We start from the raw sequence: 22,092 nt of genomic DNA on the forward strand, positions 1-22,092 counted from the left end.
GCATAGATTCGAGTAATCCCTCGCTTCACAGTCTAACCACAAATATGCATAAAAAGCCAAGTTAAACAGGTCTTGTTTACATCAGTACTGAAACGGAGTTCATCCTTCTAATTACATCTTCCAGATGGGTACATCTGTGAATATAAAAACCACTCGGATTCAAAGTGATTCAGATAAATCTTTAATGGCCACAGATCTGAAATGCAAAGCCAAGCAGGCAACTAAGCTCCCAGAAGCTTGCATAACCCAGAATAAAAACCCAAGTCAGATGAAGGAGCCAGACCATTTTATGGATCCATTCCTGTTTGGAACAAAGAGTTTAAGTTGTATATTATATAGAGGTCTACTTATAGTTCAGTTTCTCACCTTCATCTGATGATATTTCAGGAATCAGTGATGGCAAGTGGCCCGAGGACAGCGTTCTGTACTCTGTCTGTTCCTACACACAAAAAAGTTTTAGATCAAAACAATGATACCCCTTTATCATAGCAGACATTCTGCAAATACATACTTAATGATGCGCTCCTTGTTTTCCTGGATCCGCAGCTGGAGTCACAGCAATTGCACAAACCACTATAAGCAGGGTCGTCCAGAAGCTCCCAGCTGATATGAGAGAATCAGTGATTAGAGAAGATTCAAGCTCTGCTACTGATTGGACAAAGGAATATCTATAGGGCTTGATTCTCTACATACAAAAAAAACAAAATCAAATTATGTCTTTTACCCCTTATCTTTGACATATTGACAGGCCTTCTTCGTGTTGTCAAGACCATTGGGGTCCCAAGCCACAAGGTTGCAGTGGATGTATACCTGTTGGATGAACAATATTCCAGTATTTACGTGTTTGAATCCCCAATTGATGTCTCACATCTGATCATGAATTAGTAGGTGTTTATTTACTTCATTTTGCTGAGCAAACCTAAAGGCTTGAAGGGACAGATGGATCTCTGACGGTCTTTGCCGCGGTTCGAATTTTGACCGTGTCACTTTACTATCTACAAGACATCTGTATAGAGAAACGGAGCATTTTACTGAATGGCCAAACGAAACCTGTAAGCTGATGCTAGTAGCCGATGTAAGAGGAGTACCCCTTATTGGTGATGATGGGGTATATGTTGCTTTCAGGCAGCAGCTGGGGAGTACTGGAAGCGACGCATTCCTCAAGAAGCAGCAGGAGAGGCTGATGAGACTGCTGCTCCACGCTAGCCATGATGGGAATGATGGAGCCCAGAGGAAAACTGGTGGATTCAGCAGGGCCTGAGAAGTCGGCTAGAACCACAAGTACAGATCAGTGAATATAGGAGTCAACGTGGGAATGCTGCCATTTCTAGTGATGTAATTATTTTTTGCCACCTACCGTTCATTATTCCAAAATTAAACACGAGATCTTCTTGGCCATAGGTATTAAACTCCGGGTCATAAATCAGAGGGTACCAATCCTTGGGTCTGCACAAAACAACACTTAATCTCAGCTGATATTCAAACACATCTACAGATGTTTGACTGCATGATCCCTTTTGATTATTTTCTTCTTAACAGGTCATAAAATGAATCCCCACCTCTCATAAGCACAGACTACTGGGTGAGCGTAGGGACGTATGACAGAATCAGGAGAGGAAATGTAGATCAGATCGTTGGTGTAAATCAGTTGATTCCCAGAAACCTACAGGAGACAAGTGTTCACCAACATAATGCGAACATCATTTAAGCGCAGGTCTGAGTGACTCACCAATCTCCTGAAGTCACAATCATTGAGGTTCACGCTGAAAACGGCCTGAGTAGGTGTGAGGCTAGTGGGCAAGCAGCTGCCCAGACGGAACAAGGAAGTGTCTGCCTCCGATTCGCTCTCCGTCCACACCAACGTCACAAAATCAGACTTGCAGTCCAGTTTCATGTCTGTGGTGATACAACACGAGGGACTCAAATTTCTACTCTTACAGTGCGCATGATAGACGCCATCCTCACATTAAAAACATCATTACCTGCATTTACTGACATCACCACTGCCAAGCTCAAAAGTAGCACACAACACAAAAAGAGCGCCATCATGACCAAATGCTTGCTCCTGCCTCTGAGGATGGTTTTATTCCCTGTGACCGGAACACATCAATCAAGAAAAACCTCTTTCACCTGGGCAGTGGCTGCCCCTACAGCTGCAGTGGAATTGGAGCAGGACGAGAATTCCCTCTAGTATGGTGTGACTTGATTAGTGTGTGGAAGGTGTAATTGATCAGTCACTTTGCAGGTCATCATGTTCAAGAAATGAAGTTACGAAGCAGCACATTAAAAAGAAATATGTTTATGATTCTTGTGACATTCCAGAGTTTAAGCTCAGGAAACAAGTCGGACAGAAAACAATCAAACTATCTTTTCCACTCCTCCTGTTATATTACAGGCAGGAAATACAGCTCTAAGTACTGCGAGAACAAGTGCCACACAAAGTATGTGTGAAGTGCGTCACTGTGGATAGTATCATTATAGCAAAATTACACATTTATAAAGACTAACACTCCATTGAATACATCATTCTAAATAGTTACATTTGAAGTTTGATACTCTTGTCGTTGCACAATTCATTTTATGTTTATCAAAATATAAGAATCTGAAGAACGAAACTGACTCTATATATATCACAAAGTGTTGCTCTTTTAATCACCAGATTGACAAATAAAATTACATTGACATTTTCAGTAGTGATTGGACCACTTAGGATTTGAATAAATATATGGTCTGTGACAGTGTGACCTCAGTATAGTCATATTAGATATTAAGGACAGCTTGGTCGTGACTCAAAGCAGAATGATACTAAGCATATATGTAACAGGGAAGGATTCAGCAAAAGAATAGATGAGGTGGGTGGTTTGGTTTCTTACACCTCAGCCTTGACTGATTAGTGTGTTTGTGTCATCTTGTGGTTTTGGCATGTACCACTGCAAGTAACAAATTACCATACCAAGTCATTAATGTCGACATAGCCAATGGCCAGGTGAACCTGGGGCAATATTCTTTATAGCATCATTTTAAACCAATATTGTTTAAAATGTAGGTTCCTGCTGCCCTGGACACATCAGTTATTTACTTGTACCAGATTCCTCAAACAGGGGAGATGCCAGCCACCATCACTGACTACATTAGCATCCTCATACAACCAACACACTGAACTTATTCATTTAGGATCCCAATAATTGCTTAATTATGCTGAGGGGCATTTGAACAGCAAAGTCAATTTGATTTAAAACAGCCAACAAAATGTTAGTGTATTTCAAGTCAGGCATTGTGTGAAGACTTGGCGAAACACATGTTTGAGGATCATTAGCACTTGTGCCAAGAGTAAAGCAGCAGTATCGGGGCCAATTACCTGGTATATTTGTGGAGGTCACAAAAGACCCATTTAAAATGAGACTAAAGTTTAGAAAACTCATAATTGCGTAAAATAATCCACAACAAAAGCAGATAAAATGTCAAGTTTATTGCCTTGTGATGCATTTCAGGAAGTTTGAGATCTGTTGCTGTTGTGTAGGAGTCTCCTTCAGCTTGCACTGCAGAAACAAACTTTATCCTTTGTGCTGCATTATGTTTCCATGTTGGACACCTTCAAAAATCCTTACAGTTCTTGTCCATTCAGCAAATGTCTAAGGAGCTTCTACTTGGGTTGATCATTAACCCTTTGAGTTTGCTGCAGCAGCCGATGTTTTGTTGGCAGTCAAGTCAGACTGGTCCAGAATGATGAGGGGTCCCAACACAGACACGTGACTCAGACTGTGGGAATCTGCAAATTGACCAAAATTCATAAATAAAAAGCACAATTTTAAAACATCCACATTAACTGGCAAAGAATCTGTACCCCATTCAAGTCCTCTTCTGTGCCGAGACGTGCAGGTTGAATCACAACAGCTGCAGAGAGAACTCTGGAACGGATCATCAAGTAGTTCCCATCTGTGACGAGGAGCAATACACGATTATGATTGGTGCTGATGCAAATGCATATTTTATATACAGAGTGGCATCCCTGCATTACATTTAGCCATTTCTAGACAAAATTAACCATTTCTGCCATATATTTACTTGTGCAGTCAGTAGACTGCAACTTAAAATGGTTTGTGTAAAACTTAGTGCAAAGTACAACTTTACACAAGTACCATGCTGGAGTAAAACAAGGTTAGTTCAACATTGTGAAAATGTGCTTCAAAGCTACTTTGAGATTACACAAGGCTTTGGTACCATCATTTCTTCATTTGACAGTGCTCCCGTCTTTACAATTTATGTAAATATTTCAACTTCAGGAGTGTATGATAGAGTTTTCCCATTTTTATGCTAAGCTAACCACACTGCTTTCATATTTCTTTATTAATTCCTGCCGGGTGCAGAATGCAGTGCAATTTCACTGTTGGACTCTTCGCAACCATTACCTCACATTTTCCTTTACATAATGACACGCTTTCTTGGTTTCATCGAGAACTTCAGGATCCCATGCAACCAGTTTACAGTGGATGTACACCTGAGGAGGACACAAGACAAAAGTAAAAATGTACATATATATTCCAGAGTGGTTATTACGTGAGCTCTCACCTCCTCTCCCAGACTAAACTTGAAGGACTGCAGGTAGAGTGTGATTGCAGATGAGTGGTACCGAGGGAGGAACATAGCGTTTCCCCTCATGCTTTCGAAAAGACACCTAAAATCAATTTAAATCTTTGATTAGCCTCAACCACCACAATGGTTGAAGATGAAGCACTTTCCAAACCCTACCCTTTGTTGCCAATTATTGGGTAAACCTGGGTACCAGAGTGGATCTCGGCTGTGGGGGCTGCCACACATTCCTCCATGAGCAGTAGCAACGGCTGATGGGACATCTGCTCCACTGATGCCCAAATTGGCATGAACGAGCCCAGGGGGATGACGTTTGTTTTCGCTACGCCCTGTAGTTGCTCTAAGAGGAAAAGTAAACGAGTCTTCGATTATGCCAATTTTTCATTCAGTATTGTGAGAACTTACCATCAAGGAGTGCCATATGGAAGACCAGCCCCCCATGACCATGAGAAACGCCTGATCCAGGGTTCAAAAAAGGGGGAACCCATACGTCAGGTCTGAAATGCAACAGTCACTGTCTTCAACTCACATTACATTCAGACTATTTTTAGCCATGAGAATATTTTACCTTTTATAAACACATTCAATGTGGTGCACAGAAGCTGCAGGTTTAGGCCTTGCATGAGGTCTGTAACTCATTTCATTTTGATAGATGAGGTACTTTCCTTTTATCTGCAGAAAAAGAAAATCTGTAATTAGAACGAATAAGTGTGTGGAAGTTTTGTTGGCTGGACATTGCAGGTACTTTACCCGCTTTTTAAATTTGCAGTCAGCAAAGTTGTAGTTGAAAAGCACGTTCCCCTCTCCAGTCGGCAGAACCTCTAAGTGAGACGGCTTGCAATTTCCAAGGAAGTGTCGCGCCGCATGCGGCACAAACTCTGCACTGATCCTCCATGTGACAGCTACCGAGCCTTCCCCACAATGTACTTGGATAGCTGCAGGCACATTCTCATGATTAGTTGTTAAAAAGACACCGAACAATTTGAAAACATCTGCATGGATGCTTGAAGAGTACCTGCATTAGCAACAGTTGTTGCAAAAACAGACAAGATTATGACACCTAGGTAGAGATGAGTCACCATGACTAAATGATCGAGACTTGCTGGAACTGATGGGCTTTATGGACTTCCTCCCTAATTACCTCAATGATCAACATCTGTGTGAAAGCAGGGCCTGGTTTCTTCAGAGTTACTACTGCCACCACACTGGTTTTGTGTATTCTCATTTCTCTGATCATTTACAAATTCAGAGAGGGAGCATAATTGAGCACAGTTTTCATTTCTGTGTGTGTGTGTGTATATGTGTATACACACACACACACACACACACACACACTTCCACTATCTCGCAATAGGATGTAAATGTTGCTCTTTTACACTATCATATTTTTTACTCATTACATATGACAAAAAATCTTTTGTTGACAAAGCATGTGGATTCACATTGAACTACTCAATGGTAAAATTGTTAAATAGATTCAAGTACTAAACAAACATTAAAATCAAATGCTCAATAATAATAAATAACCATAAATTAATTTAACATCACAATGAAAAACTCTGAAAATGTACTTTTATTTTCTTGTTAATGCTCATGCACATACATTTACTCGGTGGCCATTTAGAATATAAAATGTTTATCTGTTATTCATACACTGTGATGTTGCCACGTTTCGTTGAGTGAATATCTAAATATGCCTGTCCGTTAAACCAATTATGATTAGTTGGGTGGTTGTTGCGCCTCAGAGCGGAACCATTCTGCTGGTGTGACGCCGTCACGTCCGGAATGTTAGCCTGATACACAGGAAGTAACGCCAAGTTAGCCAGACGAGCGGGTTGTTATTCGTTAAATTGCCAAGTGTTTTGTTCACTTAACAGTTTTATACGGTTTATAGTAGCTATATATTGTTTATTCAGCATGTTGATCAAAGTCAAGGTAAGGAATATCATCTTTGAATTCAGACTTAAAGTCTACCAGACATGCTACATCTCGCCGCTAATATTACTGACCGGGTGCGCTAACGTATTTCAGGGCCTGGGGAACAGGGAAAAAAACTCACATGGAAGTTAATGTATGTCAAAACAGTTTTAGCACCTGCCGGATAAAGAGAATGAGCCAGCTTTCTTCTGACTTGACTTGTCTTTACGTGGCTTTAACAAACGCTCGCCGCCGCCCACCATTAGCTGTAACTTCAGTTCATGAATCCCCAAAACAGAAGCTTAGTTATTAGATTTGGTTGTAATCAGAAATGTAATGTTGACAATTGAACAGAGTGTCCCGCAGACACACCACAGATACCAGTGTTTACTATCGCTGTTGATTCATCTGCTGGTCGACTGAGAGTCAACACAGTTTTGCCCGTTATTCAAAGAAAAAGTCAAAATGGCTGCTATATTTTTTGTTTTTTAGGATTATGGATCTTACGTTTGAGTTGTGGTTAATGGTGACACCCAATTTGGCTAATGTCTGATGTTTTATAGACAAACCATCTGTAGTAATTGGCCCTATATTTTTCTATTTCTATAAACCTTAAGTAAATACAGTTGAGAGCAGCTGGAGTCACACATGAAGTGCTTCTAGTAGAGATCAAAATTCCTGCTGAGCCTAACTTTGTCCAAGGTGGCCAACATTTTTTCTAACATGTCCAATTAAAAAAAACAAAACAAAAAAAAACTGCCCTTGTAATACAGATGGAACTGCCTTTCAGCTTTACATCAACACATGGATTTGCCTCCTATGGACTACCCTTACATTTCCAACCCTCTTCCAAAGCTGCTGTTGCAATCACTGTCATATTCTGTTTCAGACTCTCACTGGAAAAGAAATAGAGATCGACATCGAGCCCACAGACAAGGTGACTGGCTCAAATGCGTCGTCTCTGTAAAATGCAGTTCCCAAATGCAAACCTCAGTGCTGCTGACTCACTGGCCTCTGTGTTATTTGAATCAAGGTGGAGCGAATCAAAGAACGGGTGGAAGAGAAGGAAGGCATCCCGCCGCAGCAGCAAAGACTCATCTACAGCGGAAAACAGATGTGAGTGATCTCTCTTGTGTGGTAGCTGGATGATAAGTGTTTAAACCTCTCCTCTTAACCGTCGCGTCTCTTCTTGTTTTGTCTCAGGAACGATGAGAAGACGGCAGCAGACTACAAGATCCAAGGAGGCTCAGTGCTCCACCTTGTGCTGGCACTAAGAGGAGGATCGACACTCCACAGTCGCTGCACACACCTCTCCTCTTCGTCATGAGTGGCTGCTGTCATGGGGCCGGCAGAGTGCCAACGCTTTAGGTGTCTGTCACCGTCTCACCATGTTACAGCACAGAAATTTAGCACGCTCCTGGGTCGACGCAAACAAACCAACAAAAAAAAGAAAACAACAGTAAAGGACATTCAAATTCCTTTGTAGATTTTTTTTCTTTTTTTTTTTTTTTTTTTTGTAAACCCACTTCAGCTTTCTGAGCTTGACCAGTTGATGCAGGCACCCATTTAGCACAACAGCCAGTTTGAGAACACTGTGGTCTATTTTGCTTGTGAATAAATGCTTAAGTTCATTTAAGTGTCGTCCTGTAATGAAACGCACACATTCGAGCACAAAGACGCTGCTGAGGATTCTGAAAACTTTTTTTTTTTTTTTAATTAGAAAATGTCATGAGACTGAAGATTCAAAGACAATTGAAACGGTTGATATGAATAATTCCATTTGCTCATTACATTTTAGTCAAGGTAGTGATATGAAACAGTCTTGATATCAATTTAGAGCACCGTTGCTGACCTCCAGCATCCAGAGTCAATGATTATGAGTTGCTGAATGAATATGGAAATGTCCTATCTTCTTCTGAATGTTTGTTTGCAGCCCAACAAACAGTTGCATTTTCCAGTGAACTCCAAATTCTGTGTATACATTTAATATCTAAAATATACATCTTATCGGCAGAATCATGCCTATTTTTTTTCTCTTCATAATACACAGTCTAAAGCAAATAAATAACTTGGGAGCATCTGTAAAACAACAGAGATACTGGTCAGGAAACCTGTGCAAGTGTTTGTTGCATGGGAATGATAAAAACATGTATCATTTACATTAAAATATTCTATGGCCTCCAAAGAGGGGATGAAAGGCACAGGGAAATGGATCAGGAGATGGATGCTTTTTAGTTCAATGAGGCAGGACAAAATGGAGACAAATGAATGCAGCCCATGAGGTTGTGTTTACAATTCTCCACGCTTCAAACTCAAAATCCATTCATTCAGATAAGGTCAAGTGCATCAGATAAAATCATTTCCTAATATTAGTAGTGGCTCATCCGTTAGTGTTCAGCTCCTTTTAGACAGTGTAAAGACCAATATCTTAAAAGGGAAATCGCTGAGAGGAGTATATTGTATATGGAGTGCTGTGTGGAAGAGGTTGATCTGGTGGCTTAGAGATGAGCTGTGGAGTGAAACACTGAATACAATCAGCTGTTGTAAACAAAACCTGAATGGTATCATTTCCACTGCCAGTCAAAAGTTTGGACACACCTCATTCAATTCAATTCAACTCAGATGTGTCTAAACTTTTGTGGTAGCGCACATGTGCAGTTATCACTGCACCCCCATCACCATTTATCACATTAATATTTCCATTCCACGAGAGGGTCAAACTAAGCAGCTCCATAAATGAGGCTGAGAAACAGCAGTTTGGTCTGAACAGAAGGGGGTGACAGTGGATGGACAGAGCTGACACCTGCGGATTCATCTGCAGACTGTTGTAATCCCGTTGGGCTGGCTACCCGCTGTCAATGTCCGGGGAAAGAGTCGACCTGGACCATATCCTGAACAGCTGATCCCTGGCTGGTGTAAGAGACACGGATCCTCATTTTCAGATTAACCTGAAAGAGAAGGCAGGATTTAAATACACGCCATTGAACTGGGCTCTGCTTCATTCCTGGTTAGAGTAAGGACACAAGATCCGACACTTTAGATGTTTTTACAATGAGGTTTTTCTGCCTAATACGATGTGTTTGAGGGAGTTATTATTAATTTAGCATTTGCACACACAATGTTTTCTGCAGAAAGTCCAACGGGCCGAGGGCAGTTTTCTTGCTGATAAGATTTGATGTCAAGTCGTGCTTTACAAAAGAATCAGGGGGACATATTAATGGAACTGAGAGGGCAGGGGTATATATGTGATAACCTGTTCAGTAGGAAAAAATGAGTCCAATCATTTCTCTCTGGGTATAAAAAACTCTAATTTGTCTCTGAGTGTTTGCCCCATGTGGGGTAAACCTCAGGTGATGTGACAAGGTTTCAGGGAGGGAAAGAAACGAGGTGGAGTCAAAGTGACGAGCTCCGTCCTTCACACCAGTTCCTACTGAATCAACTCAGTGACGTCAATAAGGAAATTTTCTTTTCAAGATACACAGGCAGCCCTGTGCTGCTGGGGACGCTGCGGACCCGTGCAGCCTGTACATTGCCCCTCCCCCATAGGTATATGACCCCTCCCCCACTAACAGAGTGCATACAGCTGGAAGCTGGAAAATGCTTGTAGTCATAGGTGTGTCCAGCACCCCAAAAAATAAGATTTTTTTTCTATTTCAAAACATATTACAGTCATTAGAAACAGCCCCAGCTTTTACTGTTTACCCGGTCTGGCAAAGGAATATTGCAGGTTGTCAATCAACCACGGTCCACAGTTTAGATTGGAGCTGATAAATGTTTACGTTTTCGGTTAAATTGAGACTCGGAACATTTGTTATCATTGTGTCAATATTGGCTCCAAATATCAGCTCAGAAAAATCGTCAGCATGTGTCGGACGTCGGCCAATGCTGATGTAAAAAAAAAAAAAATTGGTATCGACCCTAAAAAATCCATATTGGTTGATCTCTACTGTCCATGTTGGTTAGGTTGGATATCTACAAGAAGAATCATTTCAATCAGGCTGAGGAAATATTGTAAACAAAGCCAATGTCAGCACAGTGGGACTGCTGATGTTGTCAGTGTGGATCAAAGGGTATCTGTCAGAAGTGGGATTCGAACCCACGCCTCCAGGGGAGACTGCGACCTGAACGCAGCGCCTTAGACCGCTCGGCCATCCTGACACGAAACTTTAAGTGTGACGGCCTTGACACATTGCTGAGGTGTGTTGAGGGTGCTTTGCTTTGCTTTGCTGTCTCACCTTGTTGGGGTTGTTGAGGACCACCATCTGGGTCACGTTAGCTGCCCCTCGAGCAGGAAGCGAGTCCCCGCTGGGGGCCTTCATGTGTAACTCGACGCTCTGGAGGGAGATAAAAAGGAGCTTTGAAGTTTGAAGGCCCCGAACTGCACACATGTTCAGTTCCATTTGCCGCACTGATGTTTCCCAACGAGGACACGGCAGGTGCTAAACCCGACACCTACCCACAGGACCACAGCCAAGCTTTTAGAAATGTGGAAGTCATGTGTCAAATTCCGCTGCTGCAATCCAACCGCTTAAAGAAATATGGCTGAATAAATTAAGCCAAATAAAACTGCACATTGTTAATTCTTTCTGTATTATATTAGAACTATATATAGCTCATCTTCCTTCTATAAATATTACACTGAATCTATAAATGTGCCAGTCAAATAGTTATGGTGAATAATTACTAAATCCTTATCAATGTAATTTAATAATTATGACGCTGCCATAAAGCAGCACAAACAGGTGACGTGTGTAAAAACAAGAGGGGCATGAACGTTTCAAAGTAAAACTCAATATCTGATGTGTATTTTATATACCACTACATTTGTAGAACAAATGTAATTTAAGCACCAGCTCTTCCCATCTGAAGCCAGGGACCATATCAACAATGGACAGAAACAGTTGAACTTGAGTGGGAACCACGAACAGCATGAACACAGAGGGTTTTACTAGTGGCCGTGACACAAACCTTGGGCACAGCCGCCTGCAGGGTGAAGCTGCTGATGTCTGAGTCTGTGGAGTTGGAGGCTGTGAGCGTGACCAACAGGCCCGTGTCGGACTGTTTCTCACAACGTAGCGTCATGGTCACGCCGCCCTTGTTGTACACCGTCACTGAGGGAGCTGAGGAGAACAAGGACAGCATCAAATGTTTTATTAATTAAAAACAACGAGTAACTCATGGTCACTATCATCCACCTGTTACATTTTAGAGAGATTATCTTTTTCTGAGCATTTAACATAAATTTCTGTTTCCTAAATTTAGAATTCTCTAGTTTCATATCCATAATAATTTCTCTCTCTGGGCCCTGTGGGTGCAGGTGTGAATGAACCTGAGACGTGCTGAAGGTGAAATGAGATCCGATCACTCAGGCCACATTTGGAGGTGGTCCAGTCTGTTCTGGTCACATTGACTCTCAACTAATGTCCTCTGCTTAAGCTGACTTTTATAATACTGAGCCAATACATTTAAATAATAACAATAATAAATTAGTATGTTATGTGTAAGTCACACCAACGTTACAAGCTTGGGAAAAAAGACTGCTGTTTAATATCTGAGTTTAGGGCTGAAGATAAATAAATAATCACCTAATGTCTTTGCTGTCTGTGAGTGAGTGAGAATGACTTCATTACTCTTAAAGTGACCTTACGCTTTCAGACCATTCTTTTTTCATTTTCTCATCATGCAGCAGAGTTTGATATGCTCCAATTATTTTCATATTATTACTTATTATATTTATTCTTATTAATAATGTGGATAGTGATTCACTGTTTCGAGACAGCAGCTGTTTCCACAATGTTCTACTGAGTCTTAAATGATGCAGGTGTTAAAAGAGCACGGAACTGAGATCTGGTTACAAGTGGTAGGAAGAATTTGGAGGCGCACCGTAACAGCAGGTGTGTGTGTTTTTGTGTGTATATCTAAGGGTCAGACCTGGTGTGAGTGGAGCGGGCTCTAAACCTCCCAACAGATCCAGGAGGTCTCCTCCAGCACTGCCAGCTGTGCTGACGGGCAGGATGGGTTCTGTGCTGCCTAGTGCCGGGCCGGGCTGCAGAGGCTCCTCAGAACTACCAAGCAGGTCCAAGAGATCACACACCTGAGGGGAAGACAGAGAGCAGGAGACATTCAGCTCGTTCAGCTTGGACTTTAATGGAAGCTGAACAAGTGTAATGTTCTGCAGCATAACAAACATAAGACCGACATAAAAAAAAGAAGACACATTCTACTACACTGGTCTATCAATGTATTATTCAAGAGAAGAAGCATTATTTGCACACAACAGGTGATTAATCCATTCATGAACTCATAATTGTGTTTTTTTTTGTCATGCATCATCTTGTGTACCTGGTTAGCAGGCTGTGGAGGCAGCACTGGTTCTCCCTGTTTTACTTTGGCTGGTTTGACCTCCTTCACAGTCTCCCCTGTGGACTCTCCATTGGTGTGACCCGGAGAGTTCTTTTCAATCACCGGCATCCTCTCCAGCACCGCCGCCCTGTGCAGGTAACAACCATCTCAGTTTCTTTTAATTCATAATATCACTGGAAAGGTTCCCTCAACTGCTGTGATCACAAAATGTTGCAGGCTAGAAAAAAATAATAACATGTTGCACAAAACGTTTCAGCATTCTCTTGTGTACCTCATGTGGTCATATTTCTTGAAGAGAGCGTTGTATTCAACCGCTCTCTGCTGGAGCTCCACGTCTATACAGCTGCCGTAGATGCTGACGGTGCTTCTGATCCGACTGTCGGGAGTAAAGTAATGAAGAGCAAGAACGTTAAAAAAGCTCCAACAACTTATGTTAGCGAGGAGAAATTCCTTGAAACATCTGTTTATTCGTGTCTGGCAAAGATAAACATCCTATCAACGTCTACACCACACCAACGTCCTGAATGCTTCTTACTCCACATTATCAGTGATGCGTGTGCTCAGTTTCATGGTGGCTGTGAGAGCGAAGCCTCTGGTCGCCGGGGAGGACATGTGAGACTGTAGAACCGTTTCCAAGGCATCCAGGACATCGTCCTCGGAAACCTGATCAAGACAAGAGTCACCAACCAAGGATTGGAAAGGAAATACTGGTTATGTACCGGTTTTCACTAAGAAGATAGAAAGTGTTCCAGTTAAATAATCTTTACTGTGATTAATGTACAAAAAATGTGCTTTCTCAGTAACATTACTGAGAGTATTTGTGATCACATCACATACTGTTTATACAAAGGAAAATTTGCCAACATCAGTGTTTAAGTTCTCAGGCTGCCTCACTCTCATGTTATTATATTGTTGCAAAATGTTAAGCAGACTGACCAACCATCACCATCATAAAAACCTGTCTCACATGTAGCGCTGGCAGAGCCCTTTGTATTAAAGCTCAGTTCAACTTCACTGCTCGCGTGTGCTGCAGCAGCACCATCTAGTGGCCTAGTAAGTAGTAATGATTTTATCATTCAAATTTTTTATAAATCAGCACTGGCATCTGTCAATTATCACACTACTGCAATAGCATATTAGCCTATTAAATAGCATTACTAAAATCATAATAGTACCGGTGGTGATAATTTGCGATAATTTGGTGTTTCTGCACAGGAACTGACAACAGTACAACTACTTCTGTCTTTCAACTTGGTTTTCAGTTGATAAAGAAAGAAACATACAGTATATTTCAATAAAGATATACATCAGTGTTTTCTGTGCTCCGTGTACCTGCACAGGTTCAGTCTCCTGACACTCTCCTCTCAGCAGCAGGTCTCCATACTCTCCTATACACCAGCAGGCCACCTGGACCAGGGATTGCTGCACATACAAACACACTCAGAACTGTGTCCACACGTTACACTTTCAGTACGAAACAATCACAGAATAATATGTAATGTAAATAATGTGTTTTGGCTTGAAACATCACAAACAGTTTCCCCTGAAATCACACAGAGTTAATTTGGTGGAAGACTGGAAACTGCACCACGGTGCAGATGAGTACATTGCTGCTCATCTGACTTGGACCCAAAAATAAATGTGGTTGCATCAGCCAATTTCAAACTGAAAGCCTCGCTATTCTCATCAGTCTGATTCAGGACTGTCGCCAAGCTTTCTCTGTTAGGAAAGTCATGCTTATTTCTAAATAAAAATTCTAATCCAGCGAATCAGGAACATAGCTATTCAAAGTGTCTTGTTAGACAACAATAGATAGATTTAGATTATACAGTGATCTAGGCTGGATTATATTTGAGTGACAAAAAGTGTCACTGAAGTCAGACAGACGTTTGCAGCTACACAGCCCAGAGCTCTGCTCTTTTTAGATCGTAAACTACTCAGACACACACACAGACCTGAGAGATGTCCGTAAGAAGAGCCCGGTACAGCTTGTGGACAGTGTAACAGTGCAGCTCTGAGGTATTGGTGATGAGCTGAATCAGGTTGGGCACCGTTTCATCTCTCACGTCGCCCCCTGCCTGGCAGAGTGGAAATCACACGCACACAGACACGCACACACAGACACGCACGCACACACACCAAATTCCATTCGCCAAGTATTTGGGTCAGCTAACACTTTCTAGCAGACACAATGATCTCACTTCAGGGACATTTACATAACAATCCATATGCACCATAGAGGACATTTACCATAGGATGGATTAACTATTTAAATCATGCCACATTTGTCTGTCCTCCATCATTAAAGTAAGCATGTACACCCACTGGTATGTGCATTCATAGCGGATTTAAAAACATTTGGTGAAGGAGGAACTCATATAAGGGGCAACAGAGTGAGTGGCTGAGTCTGTATTTACCGTGGTGAGGACATGCAGGATGGTGTCAATGTGCCAGCGCTGAGAGGGCGCATACCTGACAGAGACAGAGACACACAGCTAACTCAGTGGCCTGAACGTGAGCAACACACACACACAGACATTACAGCACAAGCATCCTTACATCCAAACACGGAAGTGTATCAAATCATCAAATGATGTAATAGATAAACAGAAGGCTACTTAATGTTACACTGCCAGAAATACAGACATGAATAGAGTGGAGGTGGACACACAGCGACAACAACAACACTTTCTTTCAGCATCTTTCCTTATTCCACCACCGATCCCAGCTCAGCACAAGACAACACATCACGTGTATTCACGTGCAGAGTGTACAGCATGAGTGCTTGCATGCAAAGATACAGTATGTGTAGGATCTTGTATGTGTCACTCGCGTGCAGCATTTCACTCACCTTTCAGCGGCGTTGAAGATGCCGTTGGCAGCTTGGGCCTTGAGCTCGGGAGGACAGGAGGAGAGAAAGATGAGCAGTTCCTTCATCATGGAGCGGATGTTGGAGGCCGACACCAGAGCCAGGGACAGGTCCAAGGCACGGCTACATGGTGGACAGAGGAAAACTAATGTTGCTAATCGTCTATACTGTTCACACACTGACATTTCTGTGAGATGAGGTCAGTGTTCATATCCATCCACATCCACAGGGATGAATAACATAAGACATCACTCTGAATCAGTACGGTCGTGATTCACGACCATGGAATGAAATGCAGCAACTAATTTTACAGGTATGTGACAAAGAACAAAAAAACAACACAATACATTACAAACCGTTGGAGCCACTGGAGCAATACAGTTTCAAAATTAGATTGGTTTGAATACCCAGTCACAATGCAGAACACTGATGTTGCAAGGTGTGTGAAAGAGGTCACAACAGCCACAACGTGTCACTGTCTGTGTGTTTCTATGCACAGCACATTTAAATCCAATGATATGAAGTAAGACCAAGTAACTATGAGAAATCTGTCAAGTATTAAACTACTTATTTCTTTTATTTATTACTCATCAGAAAAAAAATCAAAGAACATAACGCGGTTGTTAATGTTCATGATGTTTTCTATATTTGCTATATTGAGGAAATCGGATTTTCCATTTCAGGACCATCTCTCACTTATTTTTCAATTTAGGGGAGAAACTGTCTCATGAGAAACATACGGAAATGGCTGTCATTTTTAAAGTCATGACCCCAAAGTGTCAAATGTATTGAACATCTGTGGAACAACAGCTGGGCCTGACAAAAGGAGGAGACGCAAATAGTCACCGCTTGACAGAGGCGTCCTGGTCCTTCAGGCAGTCCACTATGGTTCCCCTGTGGCGCTGCACTGCGTTATGGTCAGTCCCAACAATCTTCTGAAGAGAGGTCATGGCAATATATCTGTACACAGGACAGTAGGAAATAAAACATTTCATCATCACAATAAAGCTGTAATAGTTTGCTGATAAGAATTTACTCAGGTCTACACCAAGGTCAGTTAGACTGAGAGAGCAGGGAAGCAAAATAAATAAGAACAATAAGACAATAAGATTCAGTGGCAGTGCTCCGGCACAAATGTCATTTTCTCAACTTGCCAAGATAAATAATTTATCTTTCCGCCTGAAATAACTCATGGACTGATCAAGTATTTATGTGGGTGCAGGAGAGATGTTATCTAGGCAGGCAGGTCTCACGGGAATAAACCAGTTCTGTTACAGTCACCCACACACTTGGGGATTCAGGGAGCCGTGAGGTAAAATCCAGACAGACCTGTCTGCTCACAAGGTCCCAAAGGAGACAAAACATCCACACAGCAAAACAAAAAACAAAAAAACAAGGAACCAGTAACAGTCCTCTTCTCTACCTGCTTAATACTGGCCTGGCCTGAAATTTGAGAGATCAGAGTGATGACACAGACAGTGAACAATCTGGAGGAATGACTCAGAGGAAACTAATTAGTCAGCTTAGACTGCTGGGAGGTTTCTCTTTGGCTGCAGTGAGCTCAGCCATGTGGAAAGGTAAAGGTGAAAGGACCCTGAGAGATAAGAGAGGAAGGAGGGAGGGGTGGGTGGAGGAGAAGAGATACAGGAAAACAGCACTGACCGAATGTTCCTGTCGTTGTTGAGGAGAAACCTTCCAAGGATGTTCACAGCCAGAATCTGTAGCGCGTGTAAATCAAAACATAAGTGGATTCATTGATCAACGATATTCACGCTTTAAAGATGTGGTGGGAGGTAAGACCGGTCGCTCACCCTGAGGCCGCTCTCTGACTTGATGTCCAATACAGTGAGAACAGTCTCGTAGAGGACAGCGTTGCCCACGGTCTTAGTGCTGTCTGTGTTGGTCGCCACCTGTGTGCCAAATCACACACACACACACACACACACACACACACACACATTAGTCCAGTTTATATCAGTCACACAACAACGTATATTGATTGATGTGTACCAGATGTCGACGACATCTGGTACGTTATAATAACTTTGGTTACTGATAGATCACAGAGCTGTTATTCAACCTCTTAATTCTGCTATATTTAACATGCAGTCTGGTACGTCTTTCCAGTTTAAAATACCGTGGCACGCTGGAAGCGATGCGCTCTGAATGTTCCAGGTCGTTATAATAATAACTTAAACAAACATCTGGAATCTGTTCAGTCATCGTCGTGCACAGTGAGAGATCATCAGCAGAAATTAAGAAGCAGGTAAACGTTACAGCATCTAATTACTTTTTCTTATCTGGGCTTAGAAAGAGAGAACAAAAAAGAAGAATCTAAATGAAAACACGTCATTTCGAATGCGCTGTGCAACCTGAGCTAGAAGGTCGTTCATGGCGTCACTGGCCGCTTCGTTGTTGCGCCCGAGGATTCTCAGCAATCTCAAGATGCGTACCTGAGGGCAGGGGAGAGGGAACAGATGGACGACAGGTTTATTTTGGTGCACCGAATCAGCAGAAACAGGAGGGAGGATGAGATGACAAACCTGCGCATGTGTTAGTGAGAAGGACACAAACTGGACTTGGACATTAAATTACCGGTTACTGCGCTGACAACACAAAGTCACATTTAGCTCTTAACTCTGACTTCAAATCATCAGCTAAGTCCTAGAGCAAGTAGGTGAAATGAAATGAATGCTGACCTGCAGGAAGGGGTCACTGATTCCTGCCACATCATGTTCCGGAGAATAACCTGATATAACCAAACTCTTCATGATCTGCACCAAATCAGGCACCGTCTGGAACGCGAACAGCACAAACCCATTACAACACACATATAAAGATCAGACCACATGACAGTGTGTGTGTGTGTGTGTGTGTGTGTGTGTGTGTTTCTCAAACCTTTCTGAACCGCTCCAGTGTTTCTGGGTTCTGCTCACACAGCTGAGTGATGAGGACGACAGCACCGTGTAACACACCTGTGGAATAATAATTATAAAAAAAAAAGAAGCAACATGGAGATAAACTGTATCAGAGACACAATCTTGCCGTGCGACCATTAAAAGCTACTAACCATGGTTCTTCTCACTGAGGAGTGAACGGGCGGCGGGGGCAAAGAGCTCTCCAAGATCATGGACCTTTCTCACAATGTGAACAGCGCACAAAGCAGCCTGAAAGACGAGTGGAGCACATCATCAGCAGCATTACATCACGGCTACAGTGAGTGGATGACAGCGGGATTTTATTTATTTCACTGCAGATGAAAGAGCTGAAATCCAGCCACTGAACTAATGGATTGTAAAACACACCATCCCCAACATACGTATATGTAAGTTGTGCTGTTTTTCATGCTGCAAGCGGCTACAGAAGATAAATGAATGAATGAATTAATGTTCAGGGAGTTCAAACAAGAATGTTCAAACAGGCTAGCTAAAGCACACACAGCATGATACTTGACTGGTTATCAGCTAATATATTAATGTTAATATCGCTAAGAGCTGCTGAATAAGTGATAAATGTCCCAGTGGGGCGGGTGGGGTTCCCTCACCTTCTTCTTTATGTAGGAGTTGGAGGCTCGGAGCAGTTTGTCAATCTCTGGTGCCAGATCTCTGCACATCTCGGCCGAACCCATGCAGGCCAGTGTGCACAGAGCCAGAGACTGCACATACTGGTTACTGTGGGAAAGGTCACTGGACAACACACAAAATGACAACGACGTGCAGGTTAAAAGGTAGGTCCATGTTCATTACTGAAGAAAAAACTAATAAACGAGGAAAATATTGAGCATCTCTTTGTTTTGTTTTTTTGTTTACAGGGTTTCTACGAGTTTTAACAAGTGAAATTTAACACATGTGAAAATTCAAGTTGTCATTTAACTATCAACTCAGGACGTCCCTGGGGTGGGCTCCACTAATGAGGAACAGAAACATAATAGGCTGTGGCCAGAGGGGGTCATACTGCAAATGAAGTGGGAGTAAATGGATGTAAGGATTTAAGACTTGAATAAATTTCATTTAAGACCTACAATGCAAAATATGCTTGTATTTAAGACTTTATGAGGCCTTAAATTGGGATGATCAGATTTTAGACTTTTTAAGACTCCATGGAAACCCCGGTATAATATCAAAATGTCTCCAATTCTGTGAAATCTCTGACAAGCTTGGAGTCTCTATGGCCTCCATTTGTCTCCTGTAAGTCCTATACGGTATATTCCCATCAGTTACAACTATTTAACGTGATTATTATGGTATGTGGTGGTAAACTTCACAGTAGATTTGTAATTATAACTGTAACCTCAAGATTTGTTAGCTTTCCCCATCATATATAATGCTTTTATCGGCAGATCAAGGACACACAGGATTTGTCAACACCTTCAACTCCACATGTGGATCGCGCAAGAAGATAAGGAAATATAACAATGGGTTAGTTTGGGTTTTCCTCACTTCTTGATGGAGTTTGTGATGAGTAGGCTGGCGTCCTGCTTCTCATCCAGTAGCATCATGGCTCCCAGGTATCCCACGCGCTTCTCGTTGTAGCGAGGGCTGGCTATCATCCGAACGCACTCCATCTAGCAGCAAGAGCAGCGACACACACACACACGCAAAAAGAGAGTTATTTGAAGTACACAGGCTACTAGTGGCCCTGGGCAAATTCTCTGCTCTTTAACCACTGCAAGTGGACGTGTGGAGCTGCTGCTGTCGAGCTTAGAAGGATTCAGTGGCCTAGTTCCAATGTCACGCTCACAGAATCGCAGACTTTGACAAACTTTTGCTCGAGGGAATTAACCACAGTTCACAGGAAAGTACAAAGAGCAAGACACTCAAGTGCATAGGAGCAGTGTTATTAATAATGAAGTTACTATTTACCATGTGATTTTATTCATCTATGTGTCTCCAGCTCTGTCATGCACATTTTCTTTACAGTGTGTCTGTATCAGTGTGTTTAGGAAGTAGTTGGGGTTGGACATTAGAGCTGCCAGGGCCAGTGTGTTGTGATGAAGGCCCTCCAGCTGCCGTCGGGATGGTTTTCGCAGCCTCATTCCCCCCAATTTAACTCAAGAGAACCCATGACGGGCATTAGCCAAATCCCCTCACCTGACCAAAGTGAGCGGGGTAACCCAACATGTGCACATAGAGCAGCTTGGCCAGGTTGTGCGATCTCCCCCCGTTGTCGACTTGTCTGAACTGTGCCCGGATGGCAGCACACTCCCTCTGGATGACACCCCGCTCCTCACACTGAGTCCTGGCGGACCTGATGGCCCGGATCATCTCTTGAAGGGGCACTGATGGAGACATGGCTGTGTGTGTTTCTGTAAAGAAAGGTTATTAGCAGAGAACAAGTCGCTCGATTGTACACAGTGGGACAAATAAAGAAAATAATCTACACATCTATTGTGCTGGTTAGTATCTCACTTCCTGTATCAACACCTCCAGCTGAATGTGTGAAAGCTGTGACTAAACTGTTGTGCACATTTGAAAGGTCTCTACTGCCAACAGGCCATCAGGAAGTGTTTGTAATTCAAAACCACTTCAAACAACTTCGACTAACTGACAAGTTCATTAAAGCGACGGTTGTTTCTGGTGGTGACTGTTATAATTCACTCCTGACGTTGGCTGAATGGAAAGTCACCGTGGCTTATCTGCATTTATATTACACCGACGAGGTAAAATACATTTCAGTAACTACCTAGTTCGCATCACATTCGATGAGGCAGGTGAATGAAGCGAGCCAGAGGCTAGCCAGCTGTCCGGACCGAGCTAACCTGCATAGGACACAGTCGAGCTAAGCTCAGCCACTAGCTAGTTAGCACGTCAGTCTGCTTTGACACGGGTTGTGCTATCAAACAAACGACAACGTACCTCTACAGCGTACAGAGCTGCCTGTATTTAAGAAGGAAACCCGCTCGACTGACCCCCCTCCAACACTGGACCACAGTCAGTTCTCTGGGAACGCAAATGTTGTGTATCCATGTAGTTGTGTCAACCGAGTAGAGGCAATCACTCCACTTCCGGGTATGACTGTCAGAATAAAACGCACCCGTAACCCTTAATGCGCTTTGAAGGTTTTGAAGGAAGATGGTGACACTCTGAACTCAATGATATTCTCCCTTTTTTGAACTGACACAGGTGTTGTTATCCCGGGAAAACTGTTGCAAATAATGAAACTGGCTTCATGACTTGGCATAATAGTACGATCATAGTGGCTAAAAACCGTTGTTAATAACAGATATACGTTGATTTAAGTGACAAATTATGTTAATGTTAATTTGTCCAAAAAAAAAAAAAACAAAAAACAAAAAAAAAAAAACAGCTCTGACTTAATATTCTAAACTGTAAGACAATGGTTTCTGCAAAACA

At 42.3% G+C, this 22,092-nt stretch overlaps 4 protein-coding genes and 1 non-coding gene across 6 annotated transcripts; 1 reads left to right on the plus strand and 4 right to left on the minus strand.

Annotated features, from left to right (window-relative positions):
• Positions 1–158: 158 nt before the first annotated feature.
• On the minus strand, positions 159–2,134 carry LOC125010879 (zona pellucida sperm-binding protein 3-like). 2 transcript variants are annotated; one of them, XR_007113111.1, is made up of 10 exons: positions 1,983–2,134; positions 1,730–1,896; positions 1,560–1,663; positions 1,358–1,446; positions 1,089–1,269; positions 920–1,006; positions 725–810; positions 512–603; positions 367–439; positions 159–301 (listed from the first exon to the last, which is right to left on the minus strand). XR_007113111.1 is itself a non-coding variant. In XM_047589774.1 (10 exons), the coding sequence occupies exons 1-9, from the start codon at positions 2,047–2,049 to the stop codon at positions 384–386; spliced, it is 948 nt and encodes a 315-aa protein (XP_047445730.1). In that variant the 5' UTR covers positions 2,050–2,134; the 3' UTR covers positions 159–301; positions 367–383. The 2 variants fall into 2 exon arrangements, 1 of the variants encoding a protein (XP_047445730.1); XM_047589774.1 differs by having other exon boundaries at positions 901–1,006.
• A 1,320-nt stretch (positions 2,135–3,454) lies between these two features.
• LOC125010874 (zona pellucida sperm-binding protein 3-like) lies at positions 3,455–5,708 on the minus strand. Its single transcript, XM_047589768.1, has 9 exons — positions 5,606–5,708; positions 5,341–5,525; positions 5,159–5,262; positions 4,996–5,087; positions 4,750–4,930; positions 4,570–4,675; positions 4,410–4,498; positions 3,845–3,936; positions 3,455–3,769 (listed from the first exon to the last, which is right to left on the minus strand). The coding sequence occupies exons 1-9, from the start codon at positions 5,670–5,672 to the stop codon at positions 3,660–3,662; spliced, it is 1,026 nt and encodes a 341-aa protein (XP_047445724.1). The 5' UTR covers positions 5,673–5,708; the 3' UTR covers positions 3,455–3,659.
• Positions 5,709–6,357: 649 nt separating this feature from the next.
• On the plus strand, positions 6,358–8,138 carry nedd8l (NEDD8 ubiquitin like modifier, like). The gene is made up of 4 exons (XM_047589353.1): positions 6,358–6,525; positions 7,397–7,444; positions 7,541–7,623; positions 7,711–8,138. The coding sequence occupies exons 1-4, from the start codon at positions 6,508–6,510 to the stop codon at positions 7,832–7,834; spliced, it is 273 nt and encodes a 90-aa protein (XP_047445309.1). The 5' UTR covers positions 6,358–6,507; the 3' UTR covers positions 7,835–8,138.
• Positions 8,139–8,543: 405 nt separating this feature from the next.
• Positions 8,544–21,736, minus strand: ap1g2 (adaptor related protein complex 1 subunit gamma 2). The gene is made up of 22 exons (XM_047589352.1): positions 21,595–21,736; positions 20,830–21,044; positions 20,179–20,303; positions 19,284–19,425; positions 18,810–18,906; positions 18,638–18,714; positions 18,439–18,534; positions 18,112–18,192; positions 17,551–17,649; positions 17,402–17,457; positions 16,586–16,699; positions 15,722–15,862; positions 15,288–15,342; positions 14,826–14,948; positions 14,203–14,292; positions 13,406–13,533; positions 13,142–13,246; positions 12,850–12,997; positions 12,439–12,601; positions 11,476–11,627; positions 10,743–10,841; positions 8,544–9,455 (listed from the first exon to the last, which is right to left on the minus strand). The coding sequence occupies exons 2-22, from the start codon at positions 21,028–21,030 to the stop codon at positions 9,363–9,365; spliced, it is 2,385 nt and encodes a 794-aa protein (XP_047445308.1). The 5' UTR covers positions 21,031–21,044; positions 21,595–21,736; the 3' UTR covers positions 8,544–9,362.
• trnal-cag lies at positions 10,583–10,665 on the minus strand. The gene has a single exon. It is a non-coding gene; the product is annotated as a tRNA-Leu (tRNA).
• Positions 21,737–22,092: the final 356 nt, after the last annotated feature.

The sequence above is a fragment of the Mugil cephalus genome, chromosome 7, assembly GCF_022458985.1.
Source record: "Mugil cephalus isolate CIBA_MC_2020 chromosome 7, CIBA_Mcephalus_1.1, whole genome shotgun sequence".
NCBI classification, from domain to species: Eukaryota; Metazoa; Chordata; class Actinopteri; order Mugiliformes; family Mugilidae; genus Mugil; species Mugil cephalus.